This window comes from Python bivittatus, unplaced genomic scaffold, assembly GCF_059951505.1.
Source record: "Python bivittatus isolate LINGU-HERP-01145 unplaced genomic scaffold, Pbiv_v1 ctg000480_np1212, whole genome shotgun sequence".
Taxonomy (NCBI): Eukaryota; Metazoa; Chordata; class Lepidosauria; order Squamata; family Pythonidae; genus Python; species Python bivittatus.
The window spans coordinates 14,052,476-14,070,638 of NW_028277075.1; the positions used below are offsets into that span (position 1 = coordinate 14,052,476).

The following is an 18,163-nucleotide window of genomic DNA, read 5'->3' on the forward strand; positions in this document are numbered from 1 at the left end:
GCTTGCAAACAACTCAAAGATAATCTGGTTGAAACCAATGCTTGAGTAAGATGGGCCTTGGCCTGATTCAGCAGAGCCATTCTCATGTCCTTAAGCAAGAGGGAGAGGTTATTAAATAAACTATGGTAAAAGTGAGAGGAAGGAATAAGAGACAGCTTATTTCCTTTCTCTTGCAATTCTGGACTTGACTATCAGTCAGAAACAGTAAGCACATCCTCTTAGTTTTCTGTGAGCCTGTAAAATGAAAGATGATGTAATACCTTACAAACAAGTTTGCAAATTGTCCATTGGCCCTGATCAAAATCCTTCAAGGAGGCACTACATTTAAACTAGGTTCACGTGGCAATGTAAGCAATAATGTGGTTCGTATGACTTCGGCTCAGCATGTTTTCCAAATTGCCACTGTAGTTTCTAAAACATGTCCTTGGCTTACCTTATTGTGAAAATCCAGCTAATTATGGATTATTCAGTAAACCATGGTTAAACAAAACATGGCTGAGTGCAACACACAAGCCAAATCTATCCAAAATGAAATCTGGTTACAATACTCTCTATGTCAAATCTGCAATGCAGCAATTTATTACAGCATGGATAGAATTTAACTACATTTAAAGGTAAACTTCAGAAGAGAGTGACAGGTCATTCTAGACCCATCAAATATAAATCAAATACACTATTAATAACTAGATTTCAGTTAAGCACTGTTTGAAGACAGTGCATATATAAAGCATACTGTATTAATTAATGTGCTTTCAGGATATAGCAACAGACCATTAAATTCTGATGGATCCATATTATTTACTTACATTGCAGAATTAATACTATCACTCCATGGTAGTCTGGATCTTCACTAAGCTTTCTATATGCTGTAAAAGAAAACGCAATGTTTTGTGATTTATTCTGATCAAGAAAAGACACTGAGTCAGGAATAGGTTTTTCTGCTGCTTATTTTACTGGAAATCTAGAAGTAAAATTGCAACATATACAAGGAAACTAAACTGAGTAACAGTACATGATCAGAGGCATGTTTAATTCATCAGTTATAACAATAACCCTACAATAACACCACACTTGGAAAACTAAATATGGATATATTGTACAAATATTGCAATTTTATTGTTGCAAAACTCCGTTTTTATTACTTAAAAAAAAAACTTGATATAGAGCTGGGTAATTTCAAATCCTTTTCAGCTTTCTTTTTAAAACTGGCCTGGCCTGTATACTTAGTCTGAATTTGACTCCAAATACTATGTCTCAAACTCACAATTATGATGTAGAATGTACACAATCGCAAGTGTTTACTTTTGAAATGCTGAATACAGGAACTCCCCATTAGGTTATAATCCTAAATTTATCAGTAATGCAATAATGAATCTTAATCATAGCTACTGCTATTTAAGAAGAGAAACCAGACAAGTACAGAAATGGATCCAGCAGCCTGTACAGTAGCTTGGGTATCTAAGAAAAATATTTCCTCAGCCTTTTCCTCAAAATACTGCTTTGCCATTGGTAGGCATTTTATTTTCCCATAAGTTAGAAAAAAGAAATTTGTTTTGAGCAGAGTTAAAGACAACTAAGCTGATTGGTCAGCCTACAGTGAACAGCTTTTATCCCTACAGTCATCAAGCTTCATAGTGAATAAACTGGTTTAGCAGCAGTAATAATGTTTAATTGTTGTTTGTGAACCTGGCTCATTAACCAAACCAAGACTGGGCAATGTACACTTAATTTTTCAGCCTTTAATATTGCTACTTCATGACTAGTCTACTCAACGCTGTTCTATTAGGAGTTTCCCATCCTGTAAAAAAAAAAAAGACACACATACAATGATTATGAGCTGTCATACAAACAGCAAATTAATAGCAGGAAAAAGGAGGAGACAGGACATTAGATATCATTTCATAATATATTATGAACCATATCTATTTTCTGTATGTTTGAAAGAATAAAGTGCTATTTTTCAGGAAGAAATAGGACTTCAAAAACTCCCAACAAATTTGAAGAATCTGCCTCTCCATTTTACCAAAGCACCACGTTCCAATTGTGCCTTCTGGCTGAAAATGGTTGAGGATCCTTATAGAATAGCCTTTCCAGCAGGGTCACTCAGCTGAGCTTGGCTATGCTGGCTAGGAATACCAGAATTTGCAAGCAAACTCTAAATTTTCTTGAATTCAGCACATAGCTATGTTATTGCAAGGTGGTGGTGGTGGAAGTAGTGTGTCTGTGTTTGGTGTGAAGACACTCCCTTAAATCTCTTTAAGATAAAGAGCCTTTGCTGTTTAGTAGTTTTCATGTGCTTATTTTTTTTCACGTTGCCTTTGCTAAAGTAATGCTGATCAACTGCCCAGTTACCAGATTTTTCCACATAAATGTAGAACAAAAAACTCATTCAAAAGTCATCCTGGAGTTCTGAAGCATTCACTAAAAAGTCTTGTGTGAGTACAGTTGCATCCAGAATTATTACACACCTTGCAATTAGCTAGTTCAGCGGGTTTCTCAGAGGCAGGCTTTTAGTTGACAACAAGTTGTGGTATCTGTTCAGCTTCCTGTCAGCCAGCATGGTTATTACAACACATTTCTAAACATTCAAAAGCAACTATTCCCTATAAATTTGTAGTAAAGAGATTTTGAAACTTCATGAAGAAAAGGCTAATTAAAACTGATTAACTGAAAAGGCATTTGAAAAAAAGAAAAGAAAAATAATTCCTTTATTTGGACCAATGTACATACACCAATAGCAAGTTATACAATATTTCTGCAAGCTGGAATGTCAAAATAAAATGTTTATTTAACACTGATATGCAATTTTTTTACTTCCCCATTGAAGCAAATCTGTATCTTTCTCATACTCAGATCTGCTTTGGAGGATCTCAAGTACTCTAAACTAGGCTGGTGGGCATGCTGAGGGAGCCAAAATCTTTTTTTCATTGCTGCTGACTTTGCAAGAGGTCTTAACCAACCATTTTATTAAGTTTACTATTTCATGTATAACAAGGTTTCTAGAGAATTTAGGAAAGCTTTATAAAATCATCTGAAGAATTCACATTGTCTTCTATACTATAAGGTTAGGAGGGTAATTTAAAAACTTGAAAAATATGTATTATTTTGTAATACTTTACATAAACTGCAAAGGTATGCTGGATTCTTGAAATATAAGAGTCAGGTATTACCCAAGTTAGAGTGAGCAGAAATGGAAACTGACACATAAAATTAAAAACTTAATATGCTTTGCTTAAGATATGAAATGGATTAAAACAATAGCTACATTTAACATTTCAGATGTTTTATTGTATTTTTATATGTTGCTTTTAAACTGCTACAAGTCCTGCTGACTGTGATGATGACCAATTGAGGGTTTTTCCCCCCAAAAAAAGTGCTGATCAAGCAGCAGTTTTCATATAAGCAGTTCTGATTGCAACCTGAAGTTATCCCAAGAACTGGTAAAATCTTAATGGGAAAGGCTGTAGTTTCCTCTTCCCTCCCTGAACCTGTTTTTCTGTTATTTTAACTGATGAAGAGATCTGGAGATCTCAAGAGCTCTCACATTTTATGATTTAAGTTACTGCAAAGACTGCCAGTTTGGCTAGAGGATCTTTGGAGCAGACATGCTGGAAGGCATCAGGACTGGTGAAAGACAAGTTAGCCTAATAAATTATACACCCAATATGAATTTTGACACCACTCCTATGGCTATCCATATCCTAATAATTCAGAACCTCATAGAGATTGAGGAAATTACTTCTAGGGGTATACAAAATGGTGTGTTTCAAACTATTTCAAATGAAACATTTTGCATACCCCTACTCATTTCCTTCACAGAGAAGACCATAACACATTAACCCAGTTTTATTAATGTTACTTTTGTCATTTCAATTGGACTTGAATTATATTAATTGTATTCGCCTCTGCTTATTGGATTCTCACTATATACCAAGAAGATACAGTAAATGAAGCTAGTGCTCCACATACGTTTATCCAGAAATAAGGAAAACAAGATCAATGGGCCTAACTTTTCACATGTACAGAAGAACAATATAGCAGATTTTTTTGCTGTTTCCAATAGCAGTAAGGGATCCTTCATTAGTATGCTATGGTTTCTAAAATTTTGGAAGACTTAAAGATTGGAGAGGGACTATATTGTCAAAGGAAATTATTTTGATATATAAGGAATAAAATAGTTATAGATTGAGTCACAGCATCACTGACATATCATGACTTCAATATCAAGCAATAAAGAGAACAAACCATTCCAAAACCTCAGTTTATTTATTCGTGGTGAAGAAATACATTGGATAGAGGGCATTCGGTTTTCATCTCATAATTCAGAACCACCATTTGTATTCACCAGACATTCTGCTTTGTAATCACAGAATGGGGAATTTTAAACAGAATTAATCTCTCTCTGCTAGAGCGACAAGGTGTGTATCAATCTCTGCTTCTGTAAGAATCCTAGAAAGAAGGGAAAACAATGGAAACATTTATTTTTCATCACAAATAATCATGTTATTATTTATTCATTTAAAACATTTGTATAGCTGCCCGTCCTAAAACCAAACTCTGGGTGGCTCACAACCAGAGAATAAAATAAAATATACAACCAATAAAAACAGAGAACAATAATTTCCTAGGTCCTGCAAGGTGGCAACATTTAAGGGAAGGGACCTGGAGCAGACTATCCAATCTGGTTGGATGAGGAGATACCCTCAGGGATTATCAGCACAATTAAACCTGGACTAGAACCACACAGTCCATTTGACACAGGAAACATTAGAAATGCTTCTATGTGAGCTATTTCTAACTGAGGTCCACGTGCCAGAATATCTGGGTTTAGGCTTCATGTTAGGGTCTACAGGCAAAGTATGTAGTACTGTGTAAAGTACGAAAGTTGATTCTGCACTAACTTGTGCCTAGTATCACTAGCCTTATGTTAAGAAAGGGGAAATCATATATTTCTCTGCCAATGCTATGCCATGATGTTGCCTGCTCTGTACAATTCCCTTTGGATTCCAAAAAGTCTATAGTTAATTTTTACTTGGCAGTTGTGGCATATACTCACATCATACATAAACAGATAGCCAGAATCAACCATGCCAACAAAACTAAATAAAAATCAATTTTACATTACCTGAATTTTGGATTATCAACTGTAACAACCCCTATTTCTATTTCAGATGGTTTGAAGTCAATAGACAAAACAGTAGAAAGGCAGGTTATTGCTGTCTAGAAGCGAAACATAAAACAAATGTTATCAGAAACATTTCTAATACTGGTCAATTTACAAACCTGCTTTTTCTTTCAGATACTCGTTAATCTTTGTCCCTTCACAGGCAAAGCCCAACTATAAGTTTTTCAAATACAAAATTCTAGCACAGCTTTGAAAAGGAAAACAACTGAGTTTATAAATTAATTTCTTATACAGGTAGTCCCCGGTTTAAGAATGAGTACCATTCCCAAGGTCTGTCCTTAAGTTGAACTTGTATGTAAGCCGGAACAATATCATTGTATAATTCTATATAAGTAGTGTTATTTAATTAACTCAAACCACTGTGTATTTAACTTGAATTATTGTGTATTTAACTCAAATTTTACTACAATAGGCTCCATTCTTTACTATGGGTCATCCGTAAACCAGGCTTTCTTAACCTGGGGACTACCTGTAGTTAGGAATTATTTGTAAAGACAACAGCAGTGTAATTCCTAGCAGCTTTCCTTCAAAGCTTTCCAGGACATTTAAAACTATTTACCACCAATCAGGGTAGTAGAGTAACTTGTATAGTAGTTACATTTACTATTCTGAACTAATTTGAATACTTATTTATTCTAAGCATTTCTAAAAAAATGTAGTTTGTTCTCTGGCATAAATTTAGGTTCATACCTGAATCAAAGTAAGGCTCAATGCAGGTAACAATAATTTCTTCTGTTGATCATAATTACAGCTAGATTGCTATGTAAATTATCAGTAGTTATGAAAAAGTGACAAGTTTTATAGGCTCTACAGTTCTTGCTACTAAAGTATGAACCTCACACTCTTTCTATGGTTTAAAAAGAGCTCTTCAGAAAGCAAATACATCTCCTGTATTAGAATTCCCTATTCCCTAACAGTTATAACACAAGTGGATTCAAATGTTCCCTAAGACACATTTAACATCATTACTGTAAGGACTAAGTTATTGTTTTAATTATTGAAAAAAGTAGTTTGAGGAGGCAAAACTGATCTTATTGCTCAATTATATCAATTAAAATAATATTAATAGAAATATTAGATGCCTTTTTAAAAAATAATGCAATTCAGTGCTGCAAATATATGTATACTATTGATGCATGGACTATCAGATTAGAATGGGTCAGTTCGCATTAGATCTAATGTGGACAAGAAAATAATAGAAGAAATGAAGTAGCTATCATTATTAACAAAAGGATGTCACAGTGCTTGGATACCTGAAACCTAAAAATGACATTGTGATCAATTTCAGTCCAAGGCAAGCCAATCATTATAGAGATCCAAGTCTATGCCCAACTACAGATGCAGTGGAAGCAGAAGCTGAATGCTTTTATGAAAAACAAATCAGGAGCCAGACCTACAAGAGTTCTGTCAAGAAAATGTAAACCAAATTTCATTCATTTATGTAAAATAAAATAATAATAAAAATAAATAAATAAAATGTATTTATTCATAGCAAATTTCTTCTTCCAACAATCTAAAAAAATGATTGATTGCATGTGGACATCACCAAATGAATAACATTCACATCAAATGACTGTAACTCAGCAAGCAAAGAAGGAAAAACTATTCACTCAACAAAAACAAGATCTGGTGCTGACTTCAGCTCAAAGCACCTTACAAAATTACAAGTTAAAGAAAACAAACAACATCATCAAACCAACAAGATACAATCTCAGCAATATTCCATATGATTACATGGTGAAGATAAAGAATAAACTTAAGGATTTTGATTTGATAAATAGAACACCCAAAGAACTCTGGACTAAAATTCATTACATGTTTAATGATGAACCAAAAATGCAAAAAGCAAAAAAAGGCAAAACTGATTACTGGGAGAAACAATCACCTTAAATATGCTACTCATATCATTCTGATGGCTGGAAATGAGGAAGAGTTAAAGAATCTCTTGTTAAAGGTGAAAGAGAATCAAAAAGTAATCTGCCACTCAATTTTTTTTTAAAAGCTATGATTGCATCAATAGGTAACCTGAACCCAATGCAATCAGGTGGCAAAGAAGCAGAAGCAGTGACTGACTTTATTTTCACCCTGTCCTTACACGGCTGCATAGATCACATTTTGTTGTTAAACTTCCACCTTTCTTTTTGAGGATCTCATCAACTACACCTAACTTTCCCAGTCTTCCCCTTCTTCTCACCCCATTTACTCTCTTTGTACTGATCACTTACTTTTATCATTTGTTACCCATTCATTCACAATCCTATCACTTCTTGTTTTACCACATACACTTAGACAGCCCATTCCCACTGTACTTTATTTTTATGATTCCCCTAATGTACCTCTCAGTTCTAAATAACAAAATAGAAGCATGCTCTTACTCAGATATTTTCACTTGTAACAAACATTGATTCCATGCAATGAACCATATATTGATTTTTCTACTAGCATTTTCACAAATGTATCTACCTGCTCTAATTTTTCACCATCTTTATAAATATTCACTTTTCCATCTCAAACCACAAGTACTTCAAGTACTTCAAGACAGACTCCTTGTTGTATTATACAATTTAACATTCCATGCAAATCATTCAGGTGATCAGCCAACAACAAAGGGTCATCTGTACACAACAGTACATGTATTCACATAGGCAACCAAATGCATCACAACAAATATGCCTTATAGATTATATCAATAAATATATTAAATTCCCTAGGGAATTATCTTACTGCATGCTCAGTTTTGAAGAATTTGTCAAATATTCCATTTTTACACACACATCCATTACTTTAATGATAAACTGCTCTTATTGTATTCAGCAATAGACTTTCTACTCTATATACATGCAAAGGATAACCTATGCCCACTCACTTCATCATATCTTTCCAGAACCTGCAATAACTTTTTTTTCATAATCATACTTTTTAAAATAACTTCCTAAAGTGCCAAAATCTGTTCTATACAATTCCTGCCTGGCATAAAACCACAATGTATTTTCAGGTTTTGCTCATTATCACTTCTAGGACCCTTTCAGTCACAATTCTGCCAAACACCTTACCAGGGACATATAACCCGTCTGCAGTTTTGGCAATCTATACTTGTTACCTTTCTTTTCCTACAGGAAAATAACACAAATAGTTCCAACCATCAGGCAGAGATACAATCTTCATACACCTGTTAAACAAATCATACAGCTAATTCATAAACAAATGACATCTGTATTTTACCACTTCTCCAGTTATTCCATCTATACATGTAGCTTATCCATTCTTCAACATTCTCACAGTTCTATTTTTACTCTAATTTATTTTACTTCTTTCCTTTTCTTCCATGCTTATTTTCCCCCAGTAGCAAAAAATGGTCTTTCTCATATTAAGATTCTCTCATCGCTTCTGAGAGAAAAAAAATGAAGCATATAATCTTTCAATATAAAGAATAGAAACAGCCATGTTTTTAGATTTATACTCATTCAATTGCCTTGTGTATGAATGAAGACTTAATACTTAAATTTTATATTTGAAATAATTGTTTTGAAAAGCAAATTCTCATCAATTACCATTTTCACCATTCTTGGGTCTTCAAATGGCCCAGTCACCTTTCCCTTATCTCATTCTTCCTACCTACTCATGTCACCTAACAGAATAACTGTTTCTCCTAGATTATATTCATTTTGAATGTTGCACAATTTTTCTCAAAATTCATCCCTAGTTTTTCCGTTAACAACATTTACTGGAGCATAACATGCATCTATGACCAACTTCTGGACTCTTACTTTCATATGTGCTCACAAGCAATCTAAATGATACTATTTCATACTTTCTGACACATATTGTGCTCTTCCCTTCATAATTAAGACTATACCTTCATTTCCTTGCATGTATTTATCAACTCTACTCCCCAAGAGTAGCCTACCTTAATTCTGATCTGTTGCATCCTTCCACTTTCTCTTAGTTTCACAGACATATCTATTTTTATATCTTTCACTTCATTACTTTACTCCTCATAAATTCCAAGCTACAATCTTGTATATTCTATAGTCATTTATTAGACAGACCTACAGATATTGACCTCTGCCATTTACCATGACTTTGGTCAATCAAGGCTTTCATATAATGCTTTTTAGTAATACAGAGGTGTACTAACTGTAATTGTGTTATATGTAGCATTTTCTGGTAATAGTAAGGTTATAACCTGTCAGTTTTCTCACATTTTGCCCAGGAGGCCACAAGCACAACTAAAGTCTAGTTTCACTTCAAGTATGCTTATGCTACTCTGTGCAAGCTATGATCTCTAGACGCTATTTTGCAAGGCAATACGTTTCCCACATTCTATCAACTAGAAGATACAGTATACTCACACACAATAAGTATACAACTGCCTCAGATGATTTCAGAGAGGAATACTATTAAAATGAAGCAAGCCTAATACTAAAGCATAACTTTGTATATTTTTAAAATATCATGTCAAATAAAAGAAAATATTTGTAAGATGGAGAAAAGCTTTGTTTCAACATTTCATATAGGTCAACTGAGTCCTGATTACTTGCATACAGGTAGTTCTTGCTTAACCCTAATTGGGACCAGAATTTCCATTGCTAAGGAGTGTGGTTGTTAGGTGAAACATTCACGTGGCCACACCACTTAGTGATGGTAGTTCTGGTAGTCCCGGTTGCAGTTGGTAGGCCAGGACTGTGCCATCATTAGGCGAGGACCTCACACTTCTCCTGCCCTGCCGTGCTCACCTCCACTTCAACTCCCCCCACATGCCTATTTTCCTCCCATCTCTGCCCTTTTGCTGCCCTGCACTTCACCACGTACCCTTGCCACCCTACCACCCCCCGCTGACCTTGGCCATTTTCTTCCTTCCACTGCTGACAAGGTGTGCCTGGCCAAGTCAGCTGCTGGCCCTTTGCAAGGCCTCATGAGGCTTCGAGGAGGTTGCACAAAGGCAGCCAAAAGGGCACAGATGGGGGGGAGATAGGCGGGTGGGGGGATTTGGGAGCTGAAGTGCATGCTGTTGTAAATATGGCAGACTGCCAAGCACCCAAATTTTGATCATGTGATCCTGGGGGTGCTGCAACAGCCGTAACTTCAAGGACAGCCATAGCTATCATTTGTTCAGCATCACTGTAACTTCAAACAGTTGCTGAATGAATGGTCGTTAAGTGAGGACTACTTGTATTCCAATGTTAATTCATTACTAACATTACAATAGCTGATTTAAGGGAAAGCTCTGCCAAGGAAGACAATAATATTTACCACAGGAAATAACAAGAATTTCTCATCTGCCTGGGTATTCAACTGTTTTTCCTAGAAAAGGGAGCTTAATACAGTATAATTCTAGCAATATGTTGTAGAAAGATGAGATGCCAGTCAGGAATGTGAGTCAGGTTTTTTTATGGCTTTACCAATAGAAAGTATTGATGACAGTAAACCACATAAGCGAAATTTACTCTAAGCATACCAGTTAGAAGAAAACATCTTATATAGTGGTAGTGACCACACTGAAGAGCAAACAGGACATCTCAAACCCTTTCCCCCATTTGGGATTGCACCCTATTAATCCTATGCAACCTAACCTATGGACTTACCTCCACTGTCTGTTCAAATGTCCAGTCCAATTTTTTCTTCACTTTCTTTTCAAGAAAGCTGGTTGATTCTGTTTGTTTGACCCCTGCAGCTGTGGCCTTAAACCCACAGTAATATCCGGCTGGATCACACTTGTATACCTGAGGATTGTTTTCTTCATCAATGCCAATCATAATCATACCTTTAGGGAAATAATAATTTTGGAAATTTATTTATTTAAATGTATATGGCTGCCCATCTTAACATTGTGACTCTGGACGCTGAACAGCAGCTAACAAAACAAAAACTTTGTAAACATAGATAGCTTTCTTATTTTTTCAAAGAAGTTAGGTCTAATCAAGATTTTTCATACACCCTTTTTATAAAACATGCATGAATAAACTTCAGGCTTTGCTCAGTATGGCAACTCTGGTGTGGCTCACTGAATGTCTCCCAACCTTAAAATTGCAGGCAGGTTAGAATTATTGGAGCAGTTGTACAGCAATAGTTGTTGCATCCTAGTTTGAGAACTGGAAGGAAGATGAGAAGCCTAGCAACCCCCCCCACCCCAAAAAATCATCCAGAACTTTGTTTGCAAATGTCAAGCCCAACCTTTTCCTGTCCAACAATGCATGCTCCCTTCCTTTCCTTCCTTAGAGAAAAACAGGCAGGCATTGTTCCAATTTCCTAATAATTCTGTTGCCAATTTCTGCATCTTCTTCAGCTCTTCAGTAACTTTATGATCCAGTGACACAAACAGTACAAAATATTTCAAGTCTGGTTAATACTAAAAATTCATATAAAGGTATTATTATCTATTTTAAATTGTTTTTTTGGTCAGACATCAACATCCCAATTAAGAGTAGAATTATTCCTCATACTAAAATGGTACCTAAAATATATTTGCTTTTTCAAAATCTGCATTTTTAAAATCAGCTTTTTGGAGTTGGAAAAAAAGCAAGCAAAAGTTCAAAATAACTTTTTATTAACATATTACTTAGTCCTACATACATTTCAAAGCAAGTCCCTGATATTAATGGAGCTTGCATAAATTGGAAGATTACTTCCCTTCTATAGTTTCTTATAATCCAACTGACAGAACTCTAATTCCTAGAGTCCAATTCTCATATTAAAATTCTCTGTCCAAAAGCAGAGCAACACACAGAAAGCATTTGTGTATAGAATTTTAGTAAATGTTCAAGAGACCTAAAACCTAAGATTTCATTTCATAGTTTTCAATGCATCACTTAACACTCATGACTAGAAAGCTATGTATACAGTAAAATATGCAGTATTTTAAATAAATATTTATAAATAAGTATTTTAAATAAATATCTGAATAAGTGTTGCACAATCAAGAACTTTAGAAAATTCTGTATCCAGGCAAAACTAAGAAAATGACAGCTGATAAACTCTATAAACTAGTGCAGACACATCTATTATCAATAGAGCTCAGCATCCTTGACATAAGGAATGCTTTTTTAAAAATTTCTTTTCACCAGCTCATGTGATAGAATAATTCTGCTATCTCTTAGACTCACACTGAACAGATACAATTCCCAACTCTGTCATTCAAAAGACAGCAAAAATGGATTCTACATCCAACAAGATCTGACAATACAGACATTTCATCTTGGAATTCTGTTGGGGCACCTTCTAATTGCATTAAAATTTAATTACATTAAAATATATATAGATCAACATTTTAGAACAAAATGCATTAAAAAACCATGCCTGTTAGTCTAAAGAACAGAAGACATTAATCTTATTCTATATATGCATATACTTTTATTTGAATACTATAATCAGGGATCCAACACAAGAAGTGTGTTATAACAAAAATTAAACTTGAAAGATGCATCCAGATCAATCCATGGAAACATTTAAAAATGGAATAAATCTATAAAGTGTTTGTATGAGAAATCACTTTTTGCTTTCTTATGGTTGGGATGTGGTTAACCAGAAGAAAGCATATTCATTTGAAAGCAGCATTTAATACTTGTTTGTCAAGTAAGCCTTTCTAGAAACTTGAACTGATGCCATGCACTGCTGCAGTTATGAAATAAACCAAGAGAAAGAAAATAAGTATGCTTGTGCAATTTCCAATTAATTTGGCTGCTGAATTAGTTTCATAGGATAGATCAGGAGTAAGCAATCTGAGGTTTTCCAGAAGTTTTGGATAATAACTTCAAAGCACAGACCTTGCTAATTAAATTATATGAAAACGGTAACTGAAAAAAAAAGGAAGGTAGCAGGTTGCCTTCCTGTGTGTTCAACAGAATGGTTGATAACAGAATATCAGCCTTTATCCCGATGTTAAAATATGAATTTTATGCAAGCCAAAATATTTGGTGGAGTCAGTTGGGATGAGATTTCATAGCTTCATGGGACTACAACCTCAGCTTCCAACAGTTTAGTATTACTTTCAATTTATATTTATACTTACAGCAACCAAGAGGTCTCATTTCAGCATTCTGTGTATAGACCTGAGAAATATCCGCAATCCTTTTACACAGCATATCCACTGGAATCTCATAACCATACTTGTACTTCCAGTTAGCAGCCTCATAGCGGGCTCGCTGCACCTGAGATCTACTGTCCGCTGTTGTTAAAATAAAAGAGCCAACGTCATTCTCATATGCCATATAATAGTGTAATTTTAGGGGAAAATACTTAAATCCAAATAAAAAACTTGTCTTATTCTTATATTCTTAAGAACATACAGGTAGTCCTGACTTACAACGGCAATTGGGAGTGGAGTTTCCATCACTAAATGATGTGGTCATAAAGCATCACTTAGCGACAGCAATCCCTGCAGTTTCAGTTGCTGTCATTAACTGAATCCCATGGTCACTAGGCGAGGCAACTTCCTGCTGGCTCCCACAACCAAAGTCTGTGGGGAAGCCAACAGGAAGTTCCAAGGCTGGCAGGCAGATAAGTGGTTGCTGCTGGGTGGGGAAGAAAGTGAAGGGGTGCGCAGAGGTGCAGGAGAGGTTGGAGAGGGTGAGTGAGGGTGTGAGTGAGGGTTGGGGAGGGTGTGCAAGGGTGTGAGGGAGTGAACAAGAGGCGCAGCACAGGTTGGATTGGGTGTGCAAGGGTGCATGCAAGAAGTATGGTGTGGGTCAAGGAGGGTGTGAGGGGATACTCAAGAGGCACAGCGTGAATTGAGAAGGGTGTGCAAAAGGTTCAGGAGGGTGCAGATCGGGGAGGGTGCATGAGGGTGTGAGGGTCAGGGAGGGTGTGAGGGTGTGTGTGAGAGGTGCAGTGCAGCCCGGGGAGTGTGCACAGGGGTACGCGAGTGACCGGCACAGCATGAATGCAGAAGGGCTGGGGAAGGGTGTGCAGGTGGGGGCAGACTTACTCCAGTGACTTGTGACTGCTGGCTTCCCCACAGACTTTCTGAAGAAGCCAGCAGGGAAGGTTGCAAATGGCGATCACATTATCACAGGGTGCTGCAACTGGTCATAAGCACGAACCGGTTGCAAAGCGCCCAGATTGCGATCGTGTGACCTTGGGGCTGCTGGGATGGCCAGAACTCCGAGGACCAGTTGTAACCACCATTTATTTAGCACCATCGTAACTTCGAAGGGTCACTGAACGAATGGTACAGGTTGAGGACTACCTGTAGCCCAAAACATATCCCTCCAAATTCTGAATTATTATTATTCTACCCTCTCCCACTCCCAGGCACTTTAGTACAGCATGGATAAGATTATTAATTAGTATCCTCATCTAAAAACCTAATGTCATTTCTAAAAATACATTCCATTGTCTTTAAACCATATCCTTGATTATGCAATGTTAATATTATGTATTTAAAACAAAAATAAAGTGAGATACTTTACTTCTGTACATCCTATTTGCTCTCTGATTTGTCTTATGCTTATACCTGTCATTCCGGTCATTACACATCCAATATTTTCAGTTATCCTGAATAAGTGAGTCACTGTGCTAGAATCCAGCAGCTTGTCCTAATGGATAAAACAGAACATAATTTTAAGGTGTACACCACTACCATGGAATGAGATTTCTTTACTTCATTAGGCAAAAAAGTCTATCTCATTTTAAAATATTAATATTGCCTTTTAGGGACACTAAATCTAGTACAATTAATTTGAAAAGAAGGAGATGTAGTGCAAATCCTGGATAGCTATTACCTGGAAACAGCTTTAGAGAATTACGGTTACCCATTTAAAACCAAACTCTGGGTGGCTCACAACCAAAGGATAAAACAATATATATAAACAGTAAAAACAAAAAACAATAAAACCAGAAACAAAAAAACCTGGCACCACAACCAAAGTTTCCTAATGGAGCCTACAGCACTCTCTTCCAACTCCAATTTCACCCTATCCCAATGCATAGGGGAAAAGTCAGCTCTTAAGTGCTGCTTCCTCCTCCTCCTGTAGAGTTACCATACCTTCAGTTTTTAAGTCTGAATAATATAGCAAGTTACAATTAAGGAAATACAAAAGCATCTGAATTTTCATACTGGAGATGAAATAAGTGTTTACTATTACTTCTTTGCACTTTGCTGCACAATAATTAACATGGTGTTCAAACCGAACTCATAGAAGATCTTTAAAACCATTTTAATGATTATTTTTTTCAGTAACTATTAAACTACTCATCCAAAGGACATTTGATGGTTGAGAAAAGAAGGAGCGTTTAGTTTAGAAAAATTCTTCTTAAGAACACTGTTGACCCTAGTGACACTATAATCATAATTTCATTTTATCACAACAATTTTCAATGTTTTCTTTTGAACTAAGCACCCTGGAAAATCTATGACTCTCTAAGTGAGATACTGTTCCCTAATTGTATTTCTGTACAACTTCAAAGTCTGGATCTTCCATCCTCTAAACAATTCCAATACTCTTCATTAGTAAGATCAAAGCACAGAAGAATTAAATATCAAGGAACAGCATGAAGAAGACACAAGTCAGCCAGATATATGGTCAAGGAGGTTCCACAGTCATACTATAGGTTTTGCTAAGAAATACTTACAGGTACTTTTTTCTGTGTGACAACAACTGCACAGTCCTTTCCACGAACAGCTACTGATGTCAGTCCACCCTGGTTTATGGCCTTGAATGCATATTCTAGTAATACATTAAACACAGATTTTTATCAACAACACTCTAAAAAATCAGATGTAAACCTTTGCTAAAAGTAGACAGTTCACATCCACAACAATGCATTAGACTAAGTATTATATCATTTAAAAGCAATGCTGTCATATTTTTGAGACGTCCAGATTGCTACAATTTTAGATTTTTCATATTCTGTATTCACATTTGTCTGTACTATCAGGCAGTGACCTGAGTCTCATGCAGAAGTATGAATCTAGTACAATTCTTGCTGGGTATAAAAACAGACAGCATGCAAAGTAGAAATGTAATCAGGCTCACAGACTATTTTGGGTAAAATCTAGTATCTGGGATCAGTAACTACTAAATGCCTATAAAACTTCACAGAAAAAGCATACCTCCTCGTGCCAATATTAGTTCAAGATAATAAAGGGACTAACAAGTAAATGCCAGAAGAAAAACACACTACATCTTTATCAGCCTTCTCCAATCTGGTGACCCTTGGATGTACTGGATTACACTTCCCAGAATGCCCAACTAATATTGCAGATAGTGGGAATTATGTGAAATAATAAAATAATGCTTCTGAAAAGGCACCCATGCGAACTTTCAGAACTATCTATAAAGTTATAGATAAAATCCTGATAACATAGAGGTATGCTACACGGTCAGCATTGAGAAGGAAAAGCCACAAGGGAGGGGAAAAAGAGTATTTCGCGGGCCGATTTTTTCTTTCCCATCCACTGGTGCCTGGATACATCCGCACTTTCCCGGGTCATTTTGTTTCGCTTTCGCTTTCGCCCAATGACAGAGTTTTTCGCTGCCAACAACTGATCATCTTTTCAAGCAGCACGCCCACATATTTACGCTGAGGAAAATACCAAAGCGCTTTATACGGTATGTTAATGGCATAAAAGCGACTGTGCTTTCAATACGATCTCTTTGGAAGTGACTACGAAAGAACTGAGGCGCTGCTCCGCCGTATCTCTACTTGCCCACCACTTCTGAGAAAGGAACAAGCACCTGTGTCATTAATATGCATTTTCTTCCCCTCCTTTGATCGAGAGAAAGAAAGGTGGCGTCCGGCACCATGACGAGGCGGTTCTTGCCACTCACTTACCTACTTGATAAAGGCGCCCCTCAGGGGAAAAGATAGTAATATGTCGGTCAAACCCGGCGCTGGAGCCTCGAGACATGGTCGCGCAGAAAATGTAAACGAAGCAGCAGCACTGAGGAAATTGCCCGCAGACACAGCATGCAAAGATTTCTACTTCTTGCGGCTGGGGGGGGGGCGAGCGAGACGGAGTAGTACTTCCGGACCGCATGTTCTCGCGCAGACGCAGCTAGTCGCCTTTCCTGCGCTTCTGGGGAAGGCGACTAGTTGCGCCTGCGCGAGAGCATGCGGCCCGGAAGTACTACTCCGTCTCGCTTGCCCCCTCCAGCCGCTGGAAGTAGAAATCTTTGCATGCTGTCTCTGCAGACAATTTAGTTTGGTTCTTAGGTTCTTAGTCACGGTATACAACGCGCAGGCGCAGAAGCAACGATAAGCGCACCGACTAAAACGTGAAATCAAACGTTCCTCTGCTCCCGGGCATGCGCTTTAGGAGCAGGCACAAAAGTAAAAGCGCCTTTGACAAATGACGCATGCGTATATCGAAAGAGCGATTACCCTCGCCTGAAACTTCAGCATCTCTGTTTGAATGGGTGAATCGAGGTTCGCGTGAAAAAGTTTTAGGAACCGGGTAACATGAACCTGGGCTTCATTCCGGAATCACACAATCTAGCTGGGATTGTTGCCCCACCACCTTTTTTTGAAGGTTTCTATGCTATTGAGGATGGTTGAAATGTGCGAAAGTTCTGCTGTTCATGTGTAACCCATACTCGCAGCAACTTTTTTCGACTTTATAGAGACCTGACCACTTTTGGCTGTTTTCAAAAAATCAAAGCCGGGCATGGTTAATAGTTGGATGGCAAGCTATGAGGAATTCCCAGAGCTAAAGACTAGACTTGAGAAGTAAAAGAAAGAAAAATCCAGAAGATAATAACAAACCACTTTCAGGCTGCTGTCAATATAGGAGAGCTGTGTTAATCTGTGTTGAGAAAAGAAATCAGGTGTCTGGTAGCAACTTTTCCAACTAACAAGTTTGATTAAACCGCACAATCTTTCATGACCTGCTGCAAATTGAGTTGATTCATTTAAGTCTGTATCGATTGCTTTCCAAATTGTCACTGGAAGAAGAATTTGTACATAGCCTTGGGTGATAAATGGCAAAAGGAGAAGGGGACGGCAGAGGATGAGATGGTTAGATAGCATCGCTGAAGCAAT

At 36.9% G+C, this 18,163-nt stretch overlaps 1 protein-coding gene across 1 annotated transcript; it reads right to left on the minus strand.

The window, feature by feature from the left end:
- Nucleotides 1–4,247: 4,247 nt before the first annotated feature.
- PSMA6 (proteasome 20S subunit alpha 6) lies at nucleotides 4,248–17,141 on the minus strand. The gene is made up of 7 exons (XM_007436703.3): nucleotides 16,958–17,141; nucleotides 15,755–15,849; nucleotides 14,637–14,718; nucleotides 13,194–13,349; nucleotides 10,771–10,949; nucleotides 5,126–5,220; nucleotides 4,248–4,449 (listed from the first exon to the last, which is right to left on the minus strand). Exons 1-7 carry the CDS (start codon nucleotides 17,031–17,033, stop codon nucleotides 4,392–4,394), a joined length of 741 nt encoding a protein of 246 aa, XP_007436765.1. The 5' UTR covers nucleotides 17,034–17,141; the 3' UTR covers nucleotides 4,248–4,391.
- Between the last annotated feature and the right edge of the window lie 1,022 nt (nucleotides 17,142–18,163).

Bases quoted from the DNA above. Each gene is read 5' to 3' on its own strand.
- PSMA6 (XM_007436703.3), bottom strand. From the start codon at position 17,033: ATGTCTCGAGGCTCCAGCGCCGGGTTTGACCGACATATTACTATCTTT. The intron at 15,850-16,957 runs GTAAGTGAGTGG...ATGTATTACTAG, and splicing joins GGGGCGCCTTTATCAAGTAG to AATATGCATTCAAGGCCATA. The intron at 4,450-5,125 runs GTAATGTAAAAT...CCTTCTTTCTAG, and splicing joins GTTGATAATCCAAAATTCAG to GATTCTTACAGAAGCAGAGA.